The sequence below is a fragment of the Corylus avellana genome, chromosome ca6, assembly GCF_901000735.1.
Source record: "Corylus avellana chromosome ca6, CavTom2PMs-1.0".
Classification (NCBI taxonomy): Eukaryota; Viridiplantae; Streptophyta; class Magnoliopsida; order Fagales; family Betulaceae; genus Corylus; species Corylus avellana.
Genome location: NC_081546.1, coordinates 23,749,348 through 23,775,470, shown reverse-complemented (window position 1 = coordinate 23,775,470; position 26,123 = coordinate 23,749,348). Strand labels below are relative to the sequence as shown.

Here is a 26,123-nt window from a genome sequence, read left to right as displayed (position 1 = left end):
GTAGGTTTCCTAACAATAAATCCAAAACGAAAAACAATAGTGCAAAAATACAAACAAATGATAGAAAATGAGTCAAACAAGTGACCTAGTCATCTCAAGAGACCGCACAAGGCCATTACAAAAGAAAAAAAAAGTACATAATAAGACAAACTTATCTGAAGCCTCATACTTTTTTCACCTACACGTTATCATTCTTCAAAACTTTTTTTCGTCTCCGACAAATCAGCTACTTCTTCCCTTTCTTTTGAGTTTAATTTCTCTCCTCCCATTTCAACTTTCTTTCTCTTCTTTTTAAACAGAGAAGTTCAAAGTCCAAAAGATACTGATAACAAAATCATAAAGTCTAGAAAAGACTCGATATTTGATAAATCATCTTCCTTTTTCTAATTCTAATTTTCTTCTCTTCTTTTTTTCCTCCTCATAAGTAATCTCATTGTCTAGTGTTATATAATTGGTTGGGAAAATAGATAATGTAGCTGATAATTCAGACAAAAAAAAAGAAAAAGAAATTGATAAAATTTTAGGATATTGTAATCTCGCAAAGAGACAGTTAGGAGCATGCGGATCGGAATGGTAGGCAGCGTGACCGACATCTACGTTGTCCTTAGGGCCCATGCTTGACTTCTCCTCCTTTTTTTACTCCCCTCCTTTGTCCTTGTCGTTCTTTGCATTCTAATTCGTTTTTTTCTCATGGATTTCTCTAATGATAGGAAGATCCTTATAATGTGGGCTTTCATGTGTTGTTATTTAATGTTTCCTTATCCGGCATCCCCAAACGTTGTCCTCAAATTTTTTGGGAAAACTGAGGTGCTCGAATTGTACTGCAATTTGAGCAGTCCATACATTGCAAGTTGCTTCAGGCTTGTCGGCGTAGTTGGTTGTGAGCTTGGAAAACGTATGATTGACATGACAGTCGTAGAGTTAATGAAGAGTGTGAAATGCATATATTGAATACACAGTAGGTAATCTGTCGGCTTCGATGTCCATAATGTGCACTTACTGCTTTTTAGTGCTGATGTGACCTTCATCATACCTGTATGCTGGCTTATTACGTATGCAACATGGTTGTTTCTTAACTAAATTTTCCTCTCGCTCATTATTCAAAGATGCGCATATGCCATAAGTCTCGTAGTGCGTCTGGCGTGGAAAAGATTGCGGGAAGACTTCGTAGACACAGCCTCGACTTCAACTGGCCTATTCGGATTCCGATATGGAGGGACTCTTCTGATCATGGTTGGGTTTTCCAAAGGGAGCCTTTCCGCAGGATTGCGATAAAGTCGAGCCTCGTTGTCGGCTCAATCCCTAACAGGGATATTACTTATTTTTTGGGGAGAGAGATCAACAAATATTAAAAGATTATTTTAATAGAGTAAAGAAATATTTTAGATAATTAGATATATCAGACATCTAAGAATCTGTTAAGGATTAAAGTCCTCTTAACACTTCCATTGATTAGATCATGGAGCTGGTCGACATCATCAGGTTTGATGACCATATCCGAATTGATCAATTAACAAACTAACCTCCTCCTTATATGTAAGATTATGTGTGATTCTTGTGTGTGTATAGAGTTATCGCGCAATATGTAGAGAAAGTTGGGTGGTTTTTCTCAAGAAACCTTTTCTTTGCCTCAATGAAGAGGACTTCAAATTTTGGCAAATAAGAATCATAAATCAAAATTATCAAACAAGATAATTGTTATGCATCCAACGTGCATATTTTAGGTGTAAATCGATATTTATCTCTCTGAATAAATTTATTTTAGTCAAGTATCGCTAATTTAGTGGTTTTTTTTATTTTTATTATTATTATTATTATTATTTTTTAAAGGATATCCTTGTTATGAGTCTTTACTAGCAACTTGCGTTTCATTCTAAATGCTTATTGGAGAGTCTGCGCTCACGGGCTCCTGAGTGGCCCTGAAGTCGTGCTTGGGCTACTTGGACATTGGTTCATCGGAGCTTTGGGGGCGCATTTGGGCTGGTTGGTTATTGGAGCAGAGAGGAATATAAGCTTCCTATTGCAACTAAGTTTTAAAAAATCGTATTTTTATTAATTGAGTATGAAATCTAATTTTTCTTTTCTTTTAAAAAAAATTGCACGTTTTGAAACGGTTAAACTAAACACACACTATATGCTTAAAGACAATGAAATTAATAATCACGCCATATACCACATTTTTATCTCATAGTAACCTTTCAACAAACCTTTAATTTTTAATTTTTATTTTTTGAATAAATACTTAACTAAGGGTTCATACCTAATACATCTCATCGAGGTTTTCCACGACTTATCATTGCTTGATCCATAAATTTTTTTCATTTATACCAAAGAATGAGAGTTTTTAATTAATTTGAAGTGATTGTGATTTGTGGGTTAAAATTTGAAGTTTAGCTGTCGTTCCTTTTTCTCCCATAGGGACAGCCGACTCTGCGTGTTTACCGTTGAAGTTTTAAATTCAAAAATGCCCTCTCTTCAATACCTGACCGTTGAGATAATTCAGAAACAACTTCTACAGCGACAGCACTGTCATTTCTCCGTGCAAGACCCGGAGTCCCCAAAGGCCAAACCTTGGCCCTGCGCTGCGCCTCCATTTTCCATTCGATTGAACCAAAACAATGGGAAGACTTAGAACAAAGAGTGACTACGAAGACCTCCGAAGTGCAAGAATCTTAGAAAACCAGGTTCTGTCTCTGTCTCTGTCTCTGTTTCTCTATCAATTTTGTGTTTTGATGTTTTCTTTGATGATGAATGGCTATATATTCATTGAAAATGAAATGGGAACAGGCTCGCTTGGCGTCACTGGGACTGCAAAAAACAGTCTCCGAACTCCGGTCGATTGCTTCATCTGCAAAACCTGCGAAGGCCCACGTCAGAGAATACAATAAAAAAGACTACAAGATCACGCCTTTGCGTCGCTCCGATCGTTTGAAGCAGACAACTGCCACCGCCGCTGACGCCGACGTCACCCCCAAGCAAATTTCGCGACGCCGGTCTGCCCGCTTGAGAGGAAAAGAGGGTAATTTATTTGAGATTTTTGTTTTTGTTTCTGTTTTTCCTCTTTTGCCTCGCGTGTGCTTTATTTGGTAGCGGAGGAAGTGAAGTTTTGAGTTGGGAAAGTGGGTGATGTTTCAGAGGAGAGTGAAGAGAGATCTCGTAGCTGGGGAAGAGTGAAAGCAAGTGGTTTGGAGCTTCAGCTGTCGCCTGAAGATTCTGCTCGGCGTTGCAAAAGCAAGGGAAGGGGCAATGTCTATAACCCTGTGTTTGGAATTTGTTGCCACTTCTGCAGGTTTTGTCTATAACTGTAGATTATACTGCAACTTTAATTACCTCATGAAGTGTTTGTATTAATCTCTCAACTAACACCTAAATGGGGTGAATTGGTGTTTGTCTAATAATTACAGCCAACAAAAATATCGCAACTACATGCAATCTCACCAAAATTAAATGAAGTAGTAAAGAGATCAAACACAAACACGACAATTTTGGTGACGAAATGGAAACGTTTGAAAAACTCTTCAAAAGTAAAACTATTTTGAGAGCAGCCAACCCCTGTAAACTTATACACTATAGAATATTCAAATTGCAATCGGTTATGCTTACAAAACCTTTGTAGTTGTTGAGGTATGCCTTGAATCTAGTAGGCGGAATCTTCCGGAACTTTCTCTTGTGTTCTACAAAGATCCACAATGGTTTCCTTCTCTAAGAAGAAAGAGTCTTCTCGATGTGTGTGGAACATTCCGGGAACCTTCTAAGAAGAAAGAGTCTTCTTGATGTTGGTGGAACATTCCGGAACCTTCTAAGAAGAAAGAGTCTTCTTGATGTTGGTGGAACATTCCGGAACCTTCTAAGAAGAAAGAGTTTTCTTGATGTTGGTGGAACATTCTGGAACCTTCTAGACACACAATGGTTTTCCTATATAAAGGAATGATGCCTTTGTGTTTGTGCATCCCAAAGGCATGCACAATTATCATTTGTTCTCAAATGAGGAAGAGAAAGAAGCTAGGGATGGGGCAAGAGAGAGTTAGTGGTTTTTGTCTAACTCAATTATCATTTGTTGAGAGGAGTATGTGAGGTTTTTTTCTGGGCAAAGTATATTTGGGTGGTATGGGCATGTACTGTGAGTTGTAAGAATTTGCTCATAGTAAAACTCTCTTGTTGGTGGACGTAGGCCAGATTTTGGGCCGAACCACGTAAATTCTTTGTGCACATGTGTGATTGGTGTGTATTCTCGTGTGTTTTATTTCCAAACTTTTTTTTTCGCATAAAGGGTTAGTGGGAAATTGGTTGCAAATTTATTATCAATTTCCTCACAATTGGTATCAGAGCAAGGTTACGGATTTCTACTCGTTAAGAAGAAATGCAGTCCTTGAAGTTTGGGATTGAAAGGTTCGGACGAGAGGCACTGTTCATGGAGTACTGTTCACGGTGGTACTGTTCATGAGGCACTGTTCAAGGACAGAGTGTGGGTGTACTGTTCAAGGACGGAGTACGGAGCACTGTTCATGGGAGGAAGTATTGTTCATGGATGGAGCACAGAGTGCTGTTCAGAGGTACTGTGTATGGGTATTATTCAAAATACGAGAAGCAAAGTTCTGTCAACCGACAACACTGTTGTCTAAGGAGACTGGGTTTTAAGTGGGACCGTTGTGACCCCTCCAGTCTTTCCCGGGAACTTACTTGGCTGTATTTTGGGACAAAAAGAAGAGCAGGTTTGGCAAATTGCTCCAAAAACACTAATATTGTTTCTCTCTGTCACGCCCCCGATTAAGGTGAATAGGGGAAACGTAAACTTAAAGGGACTCGCAACAAATAAGAAATATAATTATTATTATCAACAAATTTTATTATAAATCATTTGGAAACATTTTGGGGATTTTATAAAGAATCCACTTACATGATTTTTAATTGCACTTCCTTTCATATTTTTAATGCAAAGTTTTATTCAATCATGTGCCATGGTTTAAGAATTTTATGTATTACAATTATCTTATTTTTATGAGTTATGCATGACAATGATTATGAATGAAAAGAGCTCTCAAAGTTCATGGTATAACATACAATTACAGATGAGCTTTTACAGATCATATGAAATGTTACATGTGCATTCATGCTTATAAATGTTTAACCCGATACACGATTTTAGTGACGATTGGTACCGCATAGGGTAGCATGGCAAGTACACCGAAAGACGGTTATGAGAAGGTGTGTGCTACTGGTTAGGTGGCCTTCACCTAGGGAAGTTCCCAACCTAGTAGCTCTCCCCTGTGACGACAGGATGAGCATATAGGTCCTTCGGGGCCAACGTGCGCCGCTCACGGTAAATTTGTGGTGTCGGGTCAAAAGGGTAAAACAGTAGTTTTAAAAGAAAAATAAAAGGAAGTGCTTGCACATCTCATAACTTACCTGCTATTCTTACATTAATTGTCAATTATTTTATTATTTGTGCATAACTGAGATTATGACATAAAATCTGCATAACATGTTTTATGGCATCTTGGTGTTGTGGCTACTTACTGAGTTGCGAACTCACCCCTTTTCCCTTTAAATTTTTCAGATGCCACTGTACATAATAGTTTTAAGAATGAGGCTTCCAATGGGTGTCCTTATGCTTGAGGACCCGATCATATGGCCCTACGCTTGGAACAAATGAAGAATGGTGGCCATGCTTTGCTGGTTTTGCTGGCTTTGCTGGTTTTAAAAAGATAAAAAGAATAAAGGAAGTTAAATCTTTTTGGATAATACCCACAAGAGTTGAGGAAAAAAATGAACATCTCTTCCTATATTCTAGGAGATCTACCAGTTATCTAATTTGAATAAAATCTCACCTAAAATCCTAGCATATATATATATATATATGCACTCCAATAATAGTTTTAAGAATGGGGCTTCCAATGGGTGTCCTTATACTTGAGGACCTGATCATATGGCCCTACGCCTGGAACAAATGAAGAATGGTGGCCATGGTTTGCTGGTTTTGCTGGCTTTGCTGGTTTTAAAAAGATAAAAAGAATAAATGAAGTTAAATCTTTTTGGATAATACCCACAAGAGTTGAGGAAAAAAAAGAACATCTCTTCCTATATTCTAGGAGATCTACCAGTTATCTAATTTAAATAAAATCTCACCTAAAATCCTAGTATATATATATATATGCACTCCAATAAATAATCTCATGGATTAAAACCAATAACTACATAGATATTTTTAATAGATAAATAATATTAATATCACTTATAAAAGCATTAATATATACAAAGATGCATTATAACTCTATTTTAAATCTATAAAATCTACAGAATGTCACACTCTCGCTGCAGTAAGAGATGATTATGTTGATGCTCTTTGATAAGGGTGTCGATGGCTGACCGCTAAAAATGTCAGGATAATGGATGTGTTGTATTAGCGGGTCCACATTTGCATACGGGACATTGGTTTGGTCTTTGATGTCGGGTATGTGGTGGAAAAGGGTGTCGATGGCTGATGAACTTCTGGGGGAACCAAACATGGAAGTTGCACCATAATTTTCAGCAGGATTTTTTCGACATGTGCCGAAAATGAAAATTCTTAGAATGGTTTAAATTCTAAGTGCATGTGCTCTTTATGGTGGAGCATAATAATTCTTGTAGAATTATTAACTGTTGGTGTAGACAGTGTTTTGTACGACATCCTGGGGCGTGGGGATGGGCATCAGTCAAGATACGGATCTAAGGTCTCAGGTGGAGGAGACATCCGAGGGAGTTTACGCCTTGATAGGATTCAAGTTAAGTGGGAGATTGTTGAGGTATGCCTTGAATCTAGTAGGCGGAATCTTTCGGAACTTTCTCTTGTGTTCTACAAGATCCACAATGGTTTCCTTCTTTAAGAAGAAAGAGTCTTCTTGATGTGTGTGGAGCATTTCGGAACCTTCTAAGAAGAAAGAGTCTTCTTGATGTTGGTGGAACATTTCGGAACCTTCTAAGAAGAAAGAGTCTTCTTGATGTTGGTGGAACATTCTAGAACCTTCTAGGCACACAATGGTTTTCCTATATAAAGGAATGATGCCTTTGTGTTTGTTCACCTAAGAAGGGAGCTTCTTCTTCAAATGAGGAAGAGAAAGAAGAAAGCTAGGGATGGGGCAAGAGAGTGAGTGGTTTTTGTCTAACTCAATTATCATTTGTTGAGAGGAGTATGTGAGGCTTTTCTCTGGGGAAAAGTGTATTTGGGTGGTATGGGCATGTACTGTGAGTTGTAAGAATTTGCTCATAGTGAAACTCTCTTGTTGGTGGATGTAGGCCAGATTTTGGACCAAACCACGTAAACTCTTTGTGCACGTGTGATTGGTGTGTATTCTCGTGTGTTTTCTTTTCAAACTTGTCTTTCGCATAAAGGCTTGGTGAGAAATTGGTTGCAAATTTATTATCAATTTCCTCACTGTAGTAAACTTGAATTGTATCCAACTAACGACCTGTTAGTCTTCTACCACAGTAGTTCAAGAACTTTGGCCAATCTTCTATCTTGAACTCTTGGAGGCAAAAGGTTTGATTTTGTGTGGTTTAACAAAGTCTAGAAGAGGTTTTAGAATAAAGGCATAGGGATGCTAAAACTCTCTTCAAAAACACAAAATAATAGCCTCAGGGGCTTGTAAAAATCGTTAAGTTATGATTCTTATATATACCCTGGAAAACCACAGGCTTTAGATGGAAGTCAGTTTAGAAAATACATTTTTGAGCTAGTGGCGTTCAAACGGGGTGCAAAACGACACTGCAATCGGATGTCTTGGATCTAGCTCAAACCCCTTCTTGATCAAACATCTTTTACGAGCTTGTGATCGAACTTCTCAGTAGCTTCTTGTGAAACACCTCCGTTTGAACATGACTCGAAAGGTCTTGTGAACGAGGCTCTCTGTAGTATCTTGAAAAACAAAGTGCTTCATCCTTCTTCGAACGTGGTATTTTTCTTTATTATTGTCTTTTTCCTCTATACTAATGAAGAATAAACACCATTGTTGCTGCTCATAGACATAGGCAATCTTCCCGAATCACGTTAAATTCTTGTGTCTTAATTCTTGCTTCTTCTTTGTTGACATTTTTTGTGAGTGTGTGCTGCGGATTCTAACAGATGTTAATTTGCAGCAATGTTGCTAAAGAATAACTTATTAGAGTTACCAAAATTAATGGGACAACTTTCAAATTGTTAGGATAACAAATTTGGTGTCAGATTTATTTCCCCTTGTTTAAACCTTGCAGTATTGTTTTTATCTCAAATGAAATGGTGATTAGAGATGATATCTCATTGTGAATCCAAAAATTCATAACTGCAGGCAAAAGACATTGTGCGTTGAAGAGGATTGCAAGAGATGTGGTAATTTTGATATGGATCAGCCTTGCATAGGTTAGTTTTATTTTTGAAATCACTTGCTGCATTCTAAGTATTTCTTGAATGGGTTTGACAATCTCTGAACATATTCTGAACAGGGAAGACAGATTGTTCAGTTTGTCATTCTAGCTATGGTGTTCTCTGTCGAGCTTGTCTCAAGGTTAGGTATGGTGAAGGTAAGTCCATATATAAATAACAAAGGAAAATGTTATATACATCAGATGAAAGGAAACAAATTAGGATCATTAAAATGAGACATATATTTGGAGCCACACCATCCTTTTGCTGTTCTTCTTTTTGGACCAAATAATAGGAAGAAATAACCTTATTCGTGATCCATGTTTTATGGATTTGAGTGGACACTTTGCTGTTCACTTCTAAGTGTCAGATAAGGATCCTCATAAAGAGGGGAAACAAAAGGTGGTGGTTTTGGGGTTATATAAGTTGGTGGGGGTCTTGCAAAATAATTACTTTCTGTGTAAAGAAAAGGGAGACTTCGAACCAATTACACTAAACATTTCTGTTACAATGCTTTGTTAGAGATGGAGGAGGTGAGAAAGGATAAGGAATGGATGTGCCCTCACTGTGCAGAAGAAACAGGATTTAACCCTTACTGGATATGTAACAGGTACAGGAGTCCCTCTCTCAAGATTTCCATAAGTTTAAATTATATCTTAGAGTCTGTTTGGAATGCGTTGGAAACAGACCTTTTGTTTATAAAATCAACTTGAAAAAGCTTTTTTCTACAACTTTTCCAAAAAATTATTTTTTAAGTTTTTCATCAAACAACCAATTTTTTCTTGACACAACTTTTTATTTATTAAAAGCACTTTTTAAACTCTTTAACGCAATCTCAAATAGACTCTTAGTAGTTTATGATGCTGAAATCCTTTTCTAATGAACTGATTGAAGCTTTTGTTTTTGTTTCGGATAGTTCAATGTGCCTAAGGAAGCGAAAGATGCCTCCAACTGGCCTAGCAATATACAGAGGTTTGTCTATCTTAATTCTCTTCATGATTCAGCTCTTATTCTCATTGCTAAATTTACTTGCAATCTATTGATATCAAAGCTCGGGAGATGGGATACAAATCTGTGGCACATCTACTAATGGATGAGCTTCTTCAACGAGCAAACAAGAGCAGAAGATAAGGATTTCCTTTTCTAAAAAAGATACTGATGTACTAAAGTAGAGCAACAGAGCTGCAAAAGAAGTGTAGAACTGACTGTTATTGCTTCTAAAATCAATCAATATTGTATTGAACTGATATGAGTCTATGTTGTTTGTGCAAAAACAGTTGTCTACACAGACTGGCTTAGAATGTGTATTGAAACTCAAGCACCTGGATGGTATTCCAGTGCAAAATTTGTTGCAATCTAAATCCATGTTGTGTAGTATAATTATTTGGCAAAAACAATTGAGAAATGCTATACAAACTTTCAAATTTATATTCCGAAATACTTACTCTTTGACTAAAGACGTGATAGTAATTTTCACAGCTGCATCAATAAGTAAGAATTTTGGAAGTGTAGATTTCAGGGCTTGGGTAGCATTTCTCAAAACAATTTGCCATGAACAAATTGTCCTCTGCAGATCAGAAAGACCCATCATTTCTAAAATGCAATGAAATAAATCAGAACTTTGAGCAGCCAAAAGCTTGACACAGGTCCCTTGATCAAGTAATATGCCTCAATCTACTAAACCTTGGTTTGCATGTTTCAATCAAAGTTCAGGAAAGTGACTAATAAAGATGGTATATAATATATATGTTTTAAAGTTCCTGTTGTTCACATGAGCCTCTCAGCCAAGAAAATGTTTTGCAGTGAAACAGTGACAGATTTCTTGTGATTACTTTTGTTTTTTGCTACCTTAACTGCAATATTCATGTGGAAACAAGAATCACAAAAACAAACAGACCCAAAAAAACCACGTTTGGTAAAAAACACTTTTAACTTTTTTTAAAAACACAACATTTTTCTCAAAATCATTCAAAATACAAAACATCTTTTAAAAGAGCAGTACTACTTACCTTTAATACCACAAGAAAACTCTTTTTCAAATCAAAATTATAAAGTTATTTTTCAAAACCATTATTATGCTCTTTATTAATGTGTATAAAATCTTTGAAATTGTGTTTTCACAATCTGATATGATATCATCTAAAAGTGTGTGTGTTTTTTTTCCAAGGCTCATAACCAACAGAACCCCCAAAACCCAAAAGCCAAACCCTCTAAACCCCTCACCATCACCAATATCCCAAACTCTGCAAACATGTCCATAAGCCACAGTCCCTTCTCTCATGCCAATCTTATAAACCCTATCTCCAACTTCCCTCCATTTCCCAACTCTGCGGTTCGGCCCTATTCCTTTGACGTGTCATCATCAACCCTTATCCGCTTGGGTCTGAGCTCCAATGCTTCCGGATTCTTCAACAGAAGCGATTGGATTTCGAACCCTAACTGTGGTTTCATCCGCAGGAGATCGCGCTTCGCTTCAATCAGGGCCGCTGGAACCGATTACTACTCGACTTTGGACGTCGGTCGCAGTGCCTCGTTGCAGGAAATCAAGAGCGCTTACAGAAAGCTCGCTCGTAAGGTTTGTGATTGTTATGCAGTCGATTTTTAAACTTTTAAAGCAGATTTCTATTTTGGGTCTGTTTGGTTGCTGAGAAAATGAAAAAAGAAACGTGATTTGACAACACAACAACAATTTGAGTTTATACACAACGCATGTAGCGGATTCATAATGTAGCGTTACACAGGCTTTTCTAGTACTCAATTTTGTTGTTGTTGTTGTTGTTGTTGTTATCCTCTGTGTAAAGTTGGACAACTAAGTTTCTATATTGCTATCCATAGCAGAGCTGAAATTTTGAAGCTTTTTGTTAATGTGCTTTTGTAATGAATCATGTGGAAAAAACATGCATGGCATATCATTGCACCAGCTCTAGCAACAACTGTGGGATGGTTTACATTTCTATTCATTCATTGTGTCAAGTTACATCTTACTGGAAGATTGATATCTCCTTCTATGGAACAGTACCATCCAGATATGAATAAAGGCCCTGGGGCGGAAGAGAAGTTTAAAGAGATAAGTGCGGCATATGAGGTAATTCTTTTCCCCATATACTGCTCTTCCCTCCATTTATATTTGCACATCCTATAACTTTTTTTGAACTTAATGAATTCTTAGTTGGTTTCTTAGACATTCTTTTTTTGAATGATTTTTTCTTTTCTTTCCATTACTTTGTTCATTCATTTATTATGTTGCTTGGATATTGCACTTCATGCTTTAGTATCAGTAAATGTTCTCCTTCAGGGGATGTATGGCTTGATGTTGAATCAAGTAGATTGAAGAGTTCTTTATTGTGAGTAAATGATTATATGCTGCTGAATTACTTATAAAAAAAATGATTATATGCTGCTGAGTTATCTTTTTGTACTTCAGATTTTATTCATGTGATAATAAAGCATCTGTGTAGGTCCTTTCAGATGATGAGAAAAGATCTTTATATGATCGCTTTGGTGAGGCAGGTTTACAGGCAGAAAATGGTGGGCCGGGCAGTGGTTCACAGGGGGTAAGTTCATAACCATCTCTTCTGTTTTCCATGATGCCCCACTAAGCCAATCTGCTCATTCCAAGTACTTCCTGAACCATATTTTCTTGATTCATTTCAATTATTAAATTTGTAGATGGATCCATCTGAAGTATTTAGTGCGTTCTTTGGCGGGTCCGATGGGATTTTTGGTGGAGTAGGTGAACCAGGAGGCTTCAGTTTCAATTTGAGAAACAAGCAGAAAAAGGCTCTTGACATTCGGTAACAATCTATGTGCAAAATTAATATGGGTTGATATTGAATCTATTACAGTTGTGTCCCTACTCTATGGCCAACATCACTTTATGTATATGCTTAAAGTTTACTTCATGTCTTTCAAAAGAATTTGTTTCCTTTCAGTCTTTTTAAAGTGTTACTGATAGATGCAGCCTTACCTTATTTAGAACCACATCCTAAGCTTCTAACAAACTCCAATCATGCAGCTTTGCATAGCCATAGAGTGAGTAATCTTAAAGAATTTGCAAGCAAAATGGTGGAATATTGTTTTGCCATATTCATAAATCTGTATTTAGATCCTTAGATGGTGAGCTTTATGCTTAAACTAAATTGCTTTTTATTACAGGTATGACCTTTATATGAGCTTTGAGGAATCAATTTTTGGTGGAGAGCAGGAAATTGAAGTTCCTTGTTCCGAGACATGTGATAAGTGTGATGGAACAGGAGCCAAATCTAGTAGTTCCATAAAATCATGTACTGATTGTGGTGGTAGAGGAGGGGTAATGGAAAGCCAGAAAACGCCATTTGGAATAATGTCACAGGTATATGACCTATTAGAACAGAATAATATTAGTGATGACATAATCTAGCTAGCATGTAAGGAAAATTTTGTTTCTTCAGTTTAATTGCATCTCCAGCACAACATGTTGAGATGTATTACAATGGGACCTAGATGAAGATGACACGGCTATTGTAACTTACTTTTTATCTTAATGCATGGATGAAAAATGGAAGTTAATCATCTAACAAATGCATAATCTTTCATCTTAGAAGCTTGTGGAAAACTACTTGGCCAGCTTGAACTCTAAAGATAATGTCTCTAATTAAGTGTTTCACTGCAAAATTCTTGTAAGTGAACCTTGAGACCACATGATTGTTGCCTCCACCAGATATGGCATTTGGGCCCCCCCTATTTTAACTTCACATATAGAAGGAAAAAAGATTGAGGCGGTAGCCTTCTTGTTACATGTTTGTGTCCTCTCTTTCTATGTTCCTCTAATATTTGCATCACACATGTACTTCCATGAATTAACTTCCCTTTAAACTGTTACAAACCTGTTTATCGTCAAATAACTAAATACATATAGCTTATGCTATGGATCTTCATTAGGCTAATGCTACTTTTCTGTTCTGTGAACCAAGTTCTGCCTGAGCTGATATTATAAACTATGAACACAATAAAAAAGGGCTTATCATATATAATATGTCTCCTGCCATATGCTCTTGTAGATTTCACTTCCCATGTTTGACATATGCTGCATGGATATTATTTTTTGGCTTTTAGGTATCAACTTGCTTAAAGTGTGGCGGTGATGGCAAGATAGTCACTGATCACTGCCACAGGTGTGGTGGCCGTGGTCAAGTGCGATTGAAACGAAACATGAAAGTGGTCATCCCTCCTGGTGTTAGTGATGGAGCCACAATGCAAATCCAAGGAGAGGGGAATCTCAATAAGAAAAGGTGTGATCAATTGAAGATTTTTTTTTCTTTCTTTTTGAGTTGTGTTGCTAATGCAATATTTTAATTGGATATTCAAAGCTTTGGTAGGTGACTCTATAAATTGGCCATTTCTTTTTCTATATGGTGCTATGTGAGCAGCTCTAGAAACTAAGTAAGATCAATAGAGGAAGGGATATGCGAGGGGTAGAAAGAGTGAAAATGAAGTGTGTCTTAAAGGCCATAGTTTTTGCTTCTTGCTGACTGTCATAACTTGATTTCATTCTGGTCCTAGGAATGGTTTAAATTGCTAACACTTTTGTTTGTGGAGAGTTATTTAAGTCCTTCGGGAGTGGAGAAGATATACTGCAACATAAGTCCAGATTGCAAGTTATATGCAAGGAACTGGTCGCTGTGTCAAACAGCCTTATATTACCTTCAGTTGAACTTGTACACATGGAAGTATTTTATCTATATTTCTGATTTGTGTAGTTAACTATGTTTGAAGAACTCTGAGGTAGAGCAACCCTTTAATTGGAGATTAGGGCTATATGCATCAACATCAATGCATTGGCACTATCATTATAGAAAATTTATGTTGCATAAGGTAGTGTAAGTTGTTGATTAATTAAAATTTGATATATAAAATTTTAGTTGGCTCATAGCCTAAAATTTGGAAAAAAAAAATTATTTTGGAGTTCTTAACAGGAAGGTAACTTTAAAGATTTTCAAGAACATGAAAGCGTATAAATGTTAGGGTTTTTGAACAAAGGGCTAGAGTACTGGAAAATTACTGTCTCAAAGATTGTGATGTTTGTGGTTCAGAAGTCTGAAAGGTTAAGACTCACTAATTCATTTGTTGTGGGAGTCTAAAACCCAATGATGCTAGAACCTCATCCATTCATCCAAAACCCCACCAAAAGCACACCTTTATCCTGTGTGGAACTTGGTGGAGCCCAGATTGGCTTTACAAATATCTAAAACTACCATTTTGACTACTCTCTGTCTCCACCCTCTCTCTCTCTCTCTCTCTACCTGGTATTTGATTCTTTGTCTTCCCTGTAATCATCTTGGTACATGCTCATTTTTAAGCCAATATGGTTCTGTTATCAGAAAATTGTTTTTAAACAGTTGTTACGGAACAAGAAAGAAATCTAGAAACATGTTTTTGGTCATTTTGTTGACCCTAAAGTGGGAACAATAAAGAAAATGAAAATTTCATCTTGATTCTCTGAATATAGGTTGTTCTTAAGAATATCTGTGAAAGCAGCTTCAGGAAACACCTAGGGCAACACATTTCTGTTCTGGTTTCTTTTTTTATGAATTTGAGAACATAATACTCTATAAAATTGGAAGACAACAGACCCTTCTATGTTTGTCTTGTATTGTGCTTTTCTTGTTATGTGACATTAAGAAAAGATATGGTATCATGAAAGCAACTGTATAAATTTTGGTGCACTCTTTTCTTTCTTATTTAGATTTTATTCTTTTCTTTCTTTTTTCCTTTTGGCAGAGGCATAGCTGGTGATCTCTATTTGGTCCTCCATGTAGATGAAAAGCGTGGAATTTGGAGGGAAGGTCTACACTTGTACTCAAAGATTAATATTGACTATACTGACGCAATATTGGGGATTGTAGTAAAGGTAACAGTAGTTCCTAGTATTATTAGACATGGAGCAAATCTTTTCCATTCTTCTAAGTTCTATCAGCATTATTCTTTGATGTGATTGATTTGCTTCAAATGTCTTCTCATGTGTTAATTTTGTTATAGTTAAACCTTCATCACCAACTAAGGAGAATTTTTTTTTTTTAATCTTTAATTTACATGGAAAATTGATGATTATATTGTTTGATTGCTTTATAGTAAAACTATTTTTATTGAATTTTCTATGTTTTCCCATATATAACTTCAGATATATAATGACTTTTAGTAAATTAAGATAATTTAAGTTCGAGAATATGTGGTTAGAGGTTGAAGGCTTTGTGGACAGAGTTAATTCCTGGTGGACTTCCTATCATTTTCAAGGCTTTCTAAGCTTTGGTTCAGAGAGGGTGAAAAATGCACGAATATTTTTCATAGAGTGGCTAACTCAAATAGGAGAAACAACTCTATCGAGTCATTGTTGGTAAATGGATCAGTTACCTCCTATCAAACTCAGATCAGGGAATACATCGTGCATTCTTATAATAGATTGTTTACCGAAGAGTTTAGCTGGCAGCTCAAGCTGGATGGCCTTGCATTCGATTTCATTGATGAGGAGGAGGCCACTTGATTAGAGCAGCTGTTTGAGGTGAGTAAGGTACTGGATTTCATGAAAGGTATGAATAGTGATAACTAAGGCAACAGGGCTTGATGGTTTTTCTATGGCTTTATCTTAAGTTTGCTAGGATGTGATTAAGATGTTATGAAGGTGTTCCATGATTTTCATGCTAGAAGTAAGTTTGGGAAAAGCCTTAATGTCACTTTTATTGCTCTTATTACAAAGAAATTTGGGGCTATTGATGTTGAAGATTTTTGACCTATTAGTCTAGTGAGTGGAGTTTACAAGATTATTGCCAAAGTTCTAGCCAATAGGTTGAGAAGGGTTGTAGAGAAGATTATTTTAAAGCCCCACAATGCATTTGTCAGAGGTAGGCAAATCCTAGACTCCGTTCATTATAGCTAATGAATGTCGGGATAGTAGGATCAGATCTGGTGAGCCAAGTGTGCTTTGCAAATTGGATTTTGAGAGGGCCTACAATTATGTCAATTCTGATTTTGAGGGAAAATTGCATAATTGGATAGCGCATTTTATTTCTTCCACTTTCTTCAAGAGCTCTTGTGGTCTGGACAGAGAGATTCCGTATCCTTTGTTTTTGTCATTGTAATGGAGGCTCCAAGTAAAATGCTACCTATGGATGGAGGGCTTTCTTTCAAGATTTTCTATGGGGTCTAGGAACATTGGTGCGTTTAATATTTACTATTTGTTATTTGCAGATGATACCTTGATATTTTGTGAGGCAAACCTGCAACACCTCTGCTATATGCATGCCTTGTTCTTATGCTTTGAAGCTGTATTTGGTTTGAAAGTTAATCTGGCTAAGTCAAAATTAGTGCCCGTGGGCAATGTCAATAATGTTGGATGGCCAGAATTCTAGGCTATGAGGTGTCTTCTTTGCCTTTGAAGTATCTTGGCCTTTCATTGTTAGTTTAAGGCCAAATCTATTTGCGATGATGTTATCGAGAAGATTGGGTGTCGTTTAGCTGGCTGGAAGAGGATCTACTTATCTAAGGGTGGAAGGATTACCTTTATAAAGAGCATCTTTCCAATTCCTATACGTATTTCATGCCACTTATTCCCCTTTGTGTTTGTTGCCAATTGCATAACAAAGTTATAGCAGGATTTCTTATGGGGTAGGCTAAGTGATGACAAACGTTTTTGCCATTTAAATGTTCCAATTTTTTTTTACATTGTTACTTAAACATATTTATTATTTTTTTCTTGTATTGGAAATCTATACCATCATTGAACGATGTTATTGTAGAGAACTCTATGAAGCTATAGACCTAAAACACAGTTTTTTGTTAGTATAGTTTTGGTTTTCATATATAGTGGTAACTTTTACTACTTGAAATGAAGAAATTGAATCGACCTTATGAATCCTAAATATTGGCCCTACTGGTAGCATAGGTTGAAAATTACAAATTGTGATGTTTACATCTAATATCCGTTGGAGTAGAATTCATTTCTTTTATTGTTAAATGTTAAATGTTTTTACAAGTCTATACCCTTACATTTTTTCCGCCATTTCAGTCTCTTGAATATTCTATCTGCTCTAGTGTAATTGTGTATATTTCTTTCATTTTCTGCCTTCTGCCATCTTTGAAATGAAGAATGGGTCTCATAACCCTGAGTTTTTATAGTATTTTCCAGAGCCCTATGGCTAGTGGTATTGGTGTGCCGCAAAATATGATTATAAGTTGTTTGACACAGATATCTCAAAGTGACTTCAGGTAGAAACTGTTGAGGGTTGGAAAGATCTTCAAATTCCTTCTGGGATTCAGCCTGGAGAGACGGTTAAAATGTCACGCATGGGGGTTCCAAACATCAATAAACCTTCTCTTAGAGGCGATCATCACTTCATTGTGAATGTTCTGATACCAAAAGATATCAGGTCTGTGTCCTTTTACTGTTAAGGCCTCGTGACCACCTTCACCATTGTTTTAGTACTTTTGACCAACCATGTTTGTTTTGTAACTGTTTGCTTTTCACAAGTCCCAGCAATTTTATTTTGTTTTTCGCTATAGAACATGTTTCTTGTTTTATGTATGTTTTAACATTTATTATATGTTTTTGGGAAAATTCCATTTAAAATAATCAAGATGCAACATGAGTTTTCCCTTTGAAACTATGCCTGTTGATACCAGTTTTCTCCAATATGTATGTCTCTGCGCATGTAGGTGTCTTTTTCTTTTGTTACTATTCATTTGTATCTTGAGGCTTATGACTTCCTTTACTAGTGCAAAACATGTTGCACTTTGCAATTGCCTTCAAAACAATGATTAATAATGGTACCCGTGTTGGATTAAGCATTGTAGTGTCAATTACACTTCTTGAAATGAAGCATAATAATTTACTGAACAAAGTACAAAAGTAATTTGTAGTGGGTTCTCCAAAATAGTAATAAGAATATACTATTGTGGCTTAGGTGTCAGCTTAGTTGCACAAACAAATCGGTACGGGACTGCTTGATTTCTTAGTGAACATAATGAAATCTTGATTTTTTTCTGAGCAAAAAATTTGGCACAGGTCTCACACAATCTTGACTGATGACCATGTACCTTGTAGTAAAGGATTTGATGACTTCCAATGCTTCTCCCAAAGGAGGCTATCCTCTATTCAAGATAGTAGATGACCAATTCCAAATAATAGGCTGTTTTCGTATTGTTCAGTAGAAAGAACACTCCTGTGAACTATGTTGTCCAGCAAAGTCTTCCAGAAGTTACTTGTGTTTGTTGTGATGGTTGATGCCATTTTCAATACAGATCATGCTTTACAGGGTCTTTTAGGTAACCATTGTCCATGCAAGAAGTTTTGGAGAGAAATAGAAAAGAATGTCTGTTTTAATGGAAGTAGGTCAGTGACTACATGAAACCAGAAATCCAGTTTCATCTAGATCAAATGATATTGTTAAGCAAAGTAATTCTTTTCTCAAATATAACTGCTGAGGTTGAACCTAGAGATATGTTCAGAATTATATGGAGGTACAATGTATGCGATGCTTACTGAAGTATAAAGAGGCTGATTACCTCCATGATTATAGTTTTTTGTTATTCTGTTATCTTGTGATGTTGTTTAAATCCAATTGTTATGGCAGTGATACAGAACGCAAAATTGTTGAGGAATTGGCTTCACTTCGGGCATCAAGCAGACTACATACCGATTCTGCCAGTAAAACTGGTAATGTGATCATTTTACTACCTTTTGATTGAGGTAGATTGTAAGTAAACGTTCTGCTGGATGTTTATTGGATAATCTGAAGGGAGTTTTTATTGATAGTCCAATCAGGATTTTATGTATCTGTTTTATTCTACCTTTCCAGGGACACTGCACGGCGACTTTGATAAACGTAAAATTAGGAACCGAAAAAGCCATGCTTCAAGCCCAGGAATCAAAAGTGTTGCATCTTTGTGGAACTCAATTAAGGATTTCTTGGGGTATGTTCCACTGGCACTTCATATCATTTTCTTCTTAGCATGACAATTTGGAATGCAAAAAAGATGAAGGTAAAGCATAAAATACCAAGATATTGAATCAAGCTAAACAGGAATCCCAAATTATTTGGAGTTGAGAAATCAATTAAAAGTAAAGCCATGTTTTAAGTAGGAAACACTTTGATGTAGCATGCTGAGCTAGCCTGGTCTGCAAATGCCCCTTTTTTCCCCAATTGAGATGTAAATTAAATCAAAGGGGGTGCAGAAAAAGAGAAAGGGGGATGGGGCATCTAGTATTGTATGAATTTTTATTTACAACTCTTTGTAGTTCTTATGAAGAGTAATGCTATAAGGAGAACTAGAGTCCTCCCAAATATAATGATGAGGCATTTGGGGGGGAGGGGAGAAGGCATTTGGAAAAGAGAGTCATGCTACACATCATTCTTCATTCCATTTTCTATCCATCTCTTTTGAAAATCCAGCGATAGGTTCACCCACCACAAATTCAATGGGATTGAGAATGATTTTTATCATTTCTCTTTTCAAAGTTTGGATAAAAACTTATTATTCGTGAAAAAGCTTTGGTTTTACTAGTTCCAGGAATGTTACATTCTCAGGCATCTGACTGGAATTAACCACATTCATTACTTGAATTTGCTTACTTGTAATCTATTAGCCTTGAACTCATCCTCTAGATCTGTCTTTTGCTCATTTACAGGCAAAGACAATCTCGCGAAAGGTTTGCATCAGTCAGCCTGGAGCCATCTGCATCATTGAGTTGCAGCAAGCCAAGTTCATCATTTGTGATTTCAATCTGTATAGTTTTTATTATAACTTGTATATTTACCTTGATTGGAAAGACTGATGACTGCACATCAGTACAAAAAAGAATCGTTGCCACTAGTACCCGCAGAAAACGAAAAGAACCGAATCGTTATGTTTAGGAGCAAGAGAACTCAAAAGGGAAACATATAAACTACTTTCTCTACTATGTTAGAACCTATGAGTGCCTTGCATCCAACAAGGAGAAAACCCAATTGTAGATCTCATTCAGCTGCTTTTTAGTGAGGCAAACTACTGAAAACAGCAAAAAAAAGCCCCCCCAGCAGCCTCAGCATTTTGCTGAAATTCTTTTAACACACACTAGCTGGAAGCAAGAACAGCCGTCGAGGAGACCTCGTAGGGGACCATGACGTCAAGTCCTGTGCCGTTGACCTCTCTTTCTCTCTGGTTTGGCCGTCCCATTCGAGTTTTAGGGCACTGCTTTGTAGTTTCATTGAATGAAGTTGTTGATTCTAGAGGAGAGACTGAATTTTTTATGATTGTGATTTGGGAATAGCTGGGTTGCTTTTAGTTGGGTTTTCTTTTGAGTTTTAGTGTTGTCTTAGTTTTAGGGGTTTTCTTGCTTGGCCGATTTGGAGAGAAATGGGATGCTTGATTGTGGTTCTCTTGCAGTAGGGGGTTTTAGTAGTTAGTTTTCTATGGAGGAGTCGTGAGTTTTGGTGAGAATTCTAAAGTTAATTTTTGTGGTTCGGTTGGGTGTTTATTTGGTTGAAAAAGAATCAAGAGAGAAAGAAATCTTTGAAAATGAATATTAAATAGAACAATGATTAAAATGCTTAGGATGATGGGTGTGTTTTGGAAAAGTTGATAGCTAAAATAGAGAAATATAAATTTTTTAGCTATTTTGGTTAGTAAATTTTCTTAGACTGCTGTAAACACTCCTACCCTGCATAGAAAAGTGACTATATCAGTTTATGTAATTTTCTGGTATGACACTCTTCATATGTATTTTTTTCTTCATATAAGATATGATCAACTTATGGTAATTATATAAAAGTGACTATCAGTTTATTAAGAAATTTCAGCAACCTAAATTCCAGAGTATCTCAAACATAGTGATCAATATATCATGTTGCAAAATGAACATAGAAGTTAGAGAGGGAAATTTGATTTTTGCCACGTTTAAGCAGTACAAATTCTTTAAAAATATTGGAAGCTCTCTAATGTTTTTGCCTTCTTGAAAAAATATCTTTTCAAACTTTTCTTGCTTGCAAATTTACCCAAGTCTTCAATCTCGACAGTCTTTAAGCAATGACGCCAACACAAAACTGGAAGAAGTTTGCAACAATCTGGATTCTCCCCTTCATAAAGTGAGCTTATATATGAGAACTGAAACGTACAAGAGCATGAATTTAGTAACATGAATGCGTCATCTTAATTTTTATTGCTTTCAACAAATAAAAATAACTATCAAAAAATTAAGATTCTTAATGGTGTCGAATTAATCTACTTTAGGCCAAAAGAAAAAAAAATAATAATAATAATTGAAATAGATCGAATTCAAAAATATGAACACATGATAGCAATACAATCATTTTTCCAATAGGAAAAATTTCATTAATGCACTTCTTGTAACAAAATAACAAAATTTCATTGTCACTATTAGCATCTAATGGCAATGTTACACGTGGGCCACAAAAGATCAAATAGCAGCTGGTATAAAATAGTTATCACTAAAGAACTAGAATTATTCACAAGAATTTTAACAAAAATAGAAGATGAACAAGACAATGTTACAACCTTATAAGAAACTAAAGAAAATATTAAAAGTTTCATTGGAAAATGATTGATTTTTAATGATATAGTACATGATTTGGATTTTGAAAACTCTAAATAACTGATTAATTATAAAGCATCTTAAAATTAAACAACATGAGAAGTATGAGCAAGTTTCTTTATTCTAAGAAATGAATATATATATATACACACATATATTTGCCATACCTTTAAAGATATACATTTGAATGTGTCCCTATCTCTCCATTCTATTGAGAGATTCTCTAAAAGAGGAGAAATCCACAATAAGGCATCAACAAGTTGGTTGATTTCATATCTGGTAGGTGTAAAACATGCTTCTAACATCAATTGCTTGACGTCATATAATGGGGATGGTTGGCTTTCTCTCAATTTTGTTGGAGTAATCACACTCTTCAGAAAGTAAACAAAACCATATTAGATTTTTATTATATATGTTAATAATAGATGTACAAAGTAACAAAGACTAAGGAAACATCAAATAAAAGAAACTAGAATACCTTGGCACGGTGAGCTCTCCAAGTCACTAGTTTTAGATGATTTAACTTTGAGAGGAATTCAATCTTTTCAACACCATAGATCCAGTGATCACTCCAAAATCGAAGTTTGACTTCCAATAGAGTTGAAGTGTTGGAAGAAAAAGATATAGGATCACCACAATACTCAAGCCTATGTAAGTTAGGAGTAACAATGTTTACTTCAACTAGCTTCCTGCAACGATAAAAGGTTAAACGCTTCATGCAGTCACTTGAAATCTTAATCCTTTCCAACATATCACAATCAATTAGGGTCAAGATCTCAATGAGTGGTTGTTTAGAAAGAACGTCGTGCAACCATTTGTCTGTCACCATCATATACTCTAATCGTAATTTCTTTAAATTTTTACATGAGAGCAGGTAGATTTGGCATGATTTCAAACACTTCAAGTGTAAAAATTCAAGATTTGATGCTTCAATCTCAAGGCTGTGAAGTTCAAAATTAAAAGCCACCTCAATGGCCATGAGTTTAGAAAGACCGGAGACATGTATATTTCTCAATCCATCACATCGTGCAAATTCTATCTCTTCCACCACAAGACAGGCAGCAATTAGGGTTTTGACAATTTGGTCATTTGCATTACAAACTTCACCCAAAACCAACTTTTTCAAGGAGGATAAGTTAATATCATGACCATGAAAGGACTCCAAATTGCAACCCCACAACGTCAACTCAGTTATTGATTTTGCTGTTAAAACACTCTTAGTCACCTTATAGTATTTAAGGGGCCATGCACAAATATAAAACTCTTTTACATTGCTTTCAATTGCGTAGTCAATCCAACGGTTCACACGAACACCATAGCATTCATCATCAATGTCCAATATTTGAAGCTCAAGTCTTTTTATACTTATCTTTTGCCTACGGCGACTGAGTAAAGTTCTCTCCACAAAATAAATAAACTCTTCTCTCTTTCTCTGCCCTCGCTCTTGATCAAATTTCAGAATGGGGAATAAAGTCCAGACGTTTTGCCATGTCTTGGACAACATAGTAAGTTGAAGTATTTGTTTCAACGGGATGAATGATAGAATGTGCTCTACAAGAGGTTCCGGCAACTCCGACAGCCGGTCAATTTTGTGCTCCATTAAGGTTGAAAGCTTCGTAAACCAGCAACGTCGTACAATAGCTAGAGAAACAAGTTCATGAGTTTTAATTAAACAAATTAATATATATAATAATAACAATAATAATATTAACAATACCAACTGGTAACTGGAAAGAAACAAACGTACTATAAAAATTAACGGAATAAAAGAAAAACTGACAAAAATAGAAAATAAGGAAGACCAACCTTCTCCCTACCGCGACAGCCGGCGTTCCAATAGAAGAAAATCTGTGCGTTTCGACAAGGTGGACCACGGCAAACAAACACGGCGTCGTCGTGCGTTGCCGACCGACTTGTCGTCGTGTCTGTTGAGATTAATTAGGGTTGTGTTTGATTTTCTGTGTAAAATTTTATATAATTAAAATATGAAAAAAAGAAGAAGAGAGCGGAAAAGAGTGAGATTATACAATATTTGCTCTCTATTTATAGTGAGAAATAAGGAGTAGGGAACAAGAAAACTTAAACGCAGAGAATAAAAGCTTAATATAAATAATTAATACAAAATAGTAAACAAATTTATAAATTTGATTAAAATCAAACCAAAATGAGAAATAAATCAATTTAATATAGAATATATATTCTGACAGTCTACACTGCATGTCCATATTAAGTTATTCTTCCCTATATAGGAACTTGAAATTATTATTATTAGCTTAATTAAATAGGTAGGCCCAACAACAACTTTGGCTTCAATATATGAAATTCTAAGCCAAAAGCAACATAGCAGATGTTAAATAACTACTTTTCTTAGGAGTTTAAGTAAATAAGAATATATGAATTTAATTATTTAATTAATATTTTTTTATTTTTTTACTACGTCTGGCTCAAATTTCGTTTTAATAGGTAAAGCTTAACACGTAAAATATTTTAATTGATGAAGTCATGGTTTGAACTTAGAACTTTTGGTTGTAATACCATGTTAAATCACCACTTATTCCAAAAACTTAAACTCATAAAAAGATATGCATTTAATCATTTAATCAATACTTTACTCTGTGATGCTCTTAGTTTGTGATTTTGTGATTTTTTTTTTGAACGAAAATCTGAGAATTTCATTGATTAAAGATCACGAGCATAAAGTTCTTACAAAGCAGAGCAAAACGCTTTTACAGCACAAAACATAAAGCTCTGCAAAACCATAGCCACATGCTATGAGATTACAAAGTCATAGATACAAACAAAAATTCTTACAATCAAGTGCTATCTATGACTTCAATCTTCCGCTAATAAAGATCAAATCTGCTCCGAGCAAATTAGACTTAAAACATGGGTAGCCAAATTTCCTAACAAAATTTATTTTAACCAGCTGTGAGAGATAACCCCTCATACCGAACTATCCAAGCCTTGAGAAATAACCTCTTACACATAATTATTCATCCTCGCTCATGAGGGCAGATCTAGAGAGAAAAAGCCTCTTTTTAAAAAGGAAAGACCTAAACAAACAACCAACAAACAGCGGCAATGGCCGAGGAAGAGATGAACGACACAACACGGTAGAAGGTGGACAGACGTGTAGCGGAGAGGCCAAAGTTGCTGATCTGGTCAGAGAATACCTACAAAAATAAAGAGAAAAAAGAAAAAAACCAAAAGGGAGAGGGTAGGAGCGGGGAGTAGAAGGGGAAGGGGAGATGACGAGGGAGTAGATCTGCTCCCTCCTCCTCTCAAATCTAATATCGTGATTTTGTGATGTTGGTATGTTGAGAAATTCCTATTGGGTATTGGTGGTTGATTTTGGTATGAAAATTAACAATAAATGATTAGTCCAATTAACGATAAATGATCAATATATAATATATTAATATAAATGAGGAATGTTACGGTTCTTTTTGGTGTTTTCCTGGTCCTACGTGGATATTTTTTTTTCTTCTAAAAAAGTAGGAAAAAAAAAAACTTACCTATTAGTTCCTCATTTATTTTAGAAAATAATATACATGTATGATTAGAAGAATATCTGGAGGAACCATAACATTTATCTTAAAATATAAAGCTAACTTGTAAAAACTTGTTGTCTCTCTTGATCAGTAAACTTTGTGGAAAAGGTTCTTTCAAGAAACAGGTATATATATACAGTTAAATTGTTTTCTAAACTAAAAGCATTTCCATACAACTATTGTATGTACAAAAAGATCTCTAGGAAGAAGGGTTAAAGGTGAAGATGATTTTTTAACCCATTGAAATGCTTCGAACATTACTTTTGGTTGTGTTCTTCATTATTTTGTATAATTTGTTCTGAGATCTTATTAGTTAGCATCATCAGTAGATATAGGCCTTCTTTTGTTGCACCAATAGACATGCCAAATTATGCTTGTAATTTTGTTATGTTTTTGAGGTTGCTGGAATGCCATAAATTAAAACAGTCTATATATATATGCTTTCAGAAATAAAAACTTGCATATATGACAACGGTTAGTTATTTTATTGTTAAAAACAAAGTCCTTATTGGTAATTTGCCCAGAGTAATTCTAGATGACATACTTGTGTCCTACTAAAAATGATGTGGCTATTAAAATTACCATTGAGCTTGTGAATGATCATTATTGAATTTTGATCAAATGGTGATTTTAATAG

At 35.7% G+C, this 26,123-nt stretch overlaps 3 protein-coding genes across 4 annotated transcripts; 2 read left to right on the top strand and 1 right to left on the bottom strand.

The window, feature by feature from the left end:
* Positions 1–2,506: 2,506 nt before the first annotated feature.
* On the top strand, positions 2,507–9,802 carry LOC132184880 (uncharacterized). 2 transcript variants are annotated; one of them, XM_059598663.1, is made up of 8 exons: positions 2,507–2,684; positions 2,788–3,019; positions 3,121–3,289; positions 8,301–8,371; positions 8,455–8,532; positions 8,897–8,984; positions 9,291–9,346; positions 9,426–9,802. In XM_059598663.1, exons 1-8 carry the CDS (start codon positions 2,619–2,621, stop codon positions 9,503–9,505), a joined length of 840 nt encoding a protein of 279 aa, XP_059454646.1. In that variant the 5' UTR covers positions 2,507–2,618; the 3' UTR covers positions 9,506–9,802. The 2 variants fall into 2 exon arrangements, with proteins under 2 accessions (XP_059454646.1, XP_059454647.1); XM_059598664.1 differs by having other exon boundaries at positions 3,136–3,289; positions 9,426–9,801.
* A 732-nt stretch (positions 9,803–10,534) lies between these two features.
* On the top strand, positions 10,535–20,294 carry LOC132184480 (uncharacterized). Its single transcript, XM_059598127.1, has 11 exons — positions 10,535–10,949; positions 11,391–11,459; positions 11,833–11,928; positions 12,044–12,168; positions 12,530–12,725; positions 13,469–13,644; positions 15,134–15,263; positions 17,615–17,775; positions 18,979–19,061; positions 19,204–19,318; positions 20,034–20,294. The coding sequence occupies exons 1-11, from the start codon at positions 10,626–10,628 to the stop codon at positions 20,257–20,259; spliced, it is 1,701 nt and encodes a 566-aa protein (XP_059454110.1). The 5' UTR covers positions 10,535–10,625; the 3' UTR covers positions 20,260–20,294.
* Positions 20,295–22,404: 2,110 nt separating this feature from the next.
* LOC132185410 (F-box/LRR-repeat protein At3g26922-like) lies at positions 22,405–23,535 on the bottom strand. The gene has a single exon (XM_059599188.1). It carries the CDS (start codon positions 23,533–23,535, stop codon positions 22,405–22,407), a length of 1,131 nt encoding a protein of 376 aa, XP_059455171.1.
* Positions 23,536–26,123: the final 2,588 nt, after the last annotated feature.

What these genes read in the sequence shown, in the direction of transcription:
- LOC132184880 (XM_059598663.1), top strand. Translation starts at nt 2,619, where the DNA reads ATGGGAAGACTTAGAACAAAGAGTGACTACGAAGACCTCCGAAGTGCA. An exon ending in TATGGATCAGCCTTGCATAG is followed by an intron (nt 8,372 to 8,454) that starts GTTAGTTTTATT and finishes TATTCTGAACAG; the next exon opens with GGAAGACAGATTGTTCAGTT. An exon ending in CAAGGTTAGGTATGGTGAAG is followed by an intron (nt 8,533 to 8,896) that starts GTAAGTCCATAT and finishes ATGCTTTGTTAG; the next exon opens with AGATGGAGGAGGTGAGAAAG.
- LOC132185410 (XM_059599188.1), bottom strand. Translation starts at nt 23,535, where the DNA reads ATGGAGCACAAAATTGACCGGCTGTCGGAGTTGCCGGAACCTCTTGTA.
- LOC132184480 (XM_059598127.1), top strand. Translation starts at nt 10,626, where the DNA reads ATGTCCATAAGCCACAGTCCCTTCTCTCATGCCAATCTTATAAACCCT. An exon ending in CGATTCTGCCAGTAAAACTG is followed by an intron (nt 19,062 to 19,203) that starts GTAATGTGATCA and finishes CTACCTTTCCAG; the next exon opens with GGACACTGCACGGCGACTTT. An exon ending in TCAATTAAGGATTTCTTGGG is followed by an intron (nt 19,319 to 20,033) that starts GTATGTTCCACT and finishes GCTCATTTACAG; the next exon opens with GCAAAGACAATCTCGCGAAA.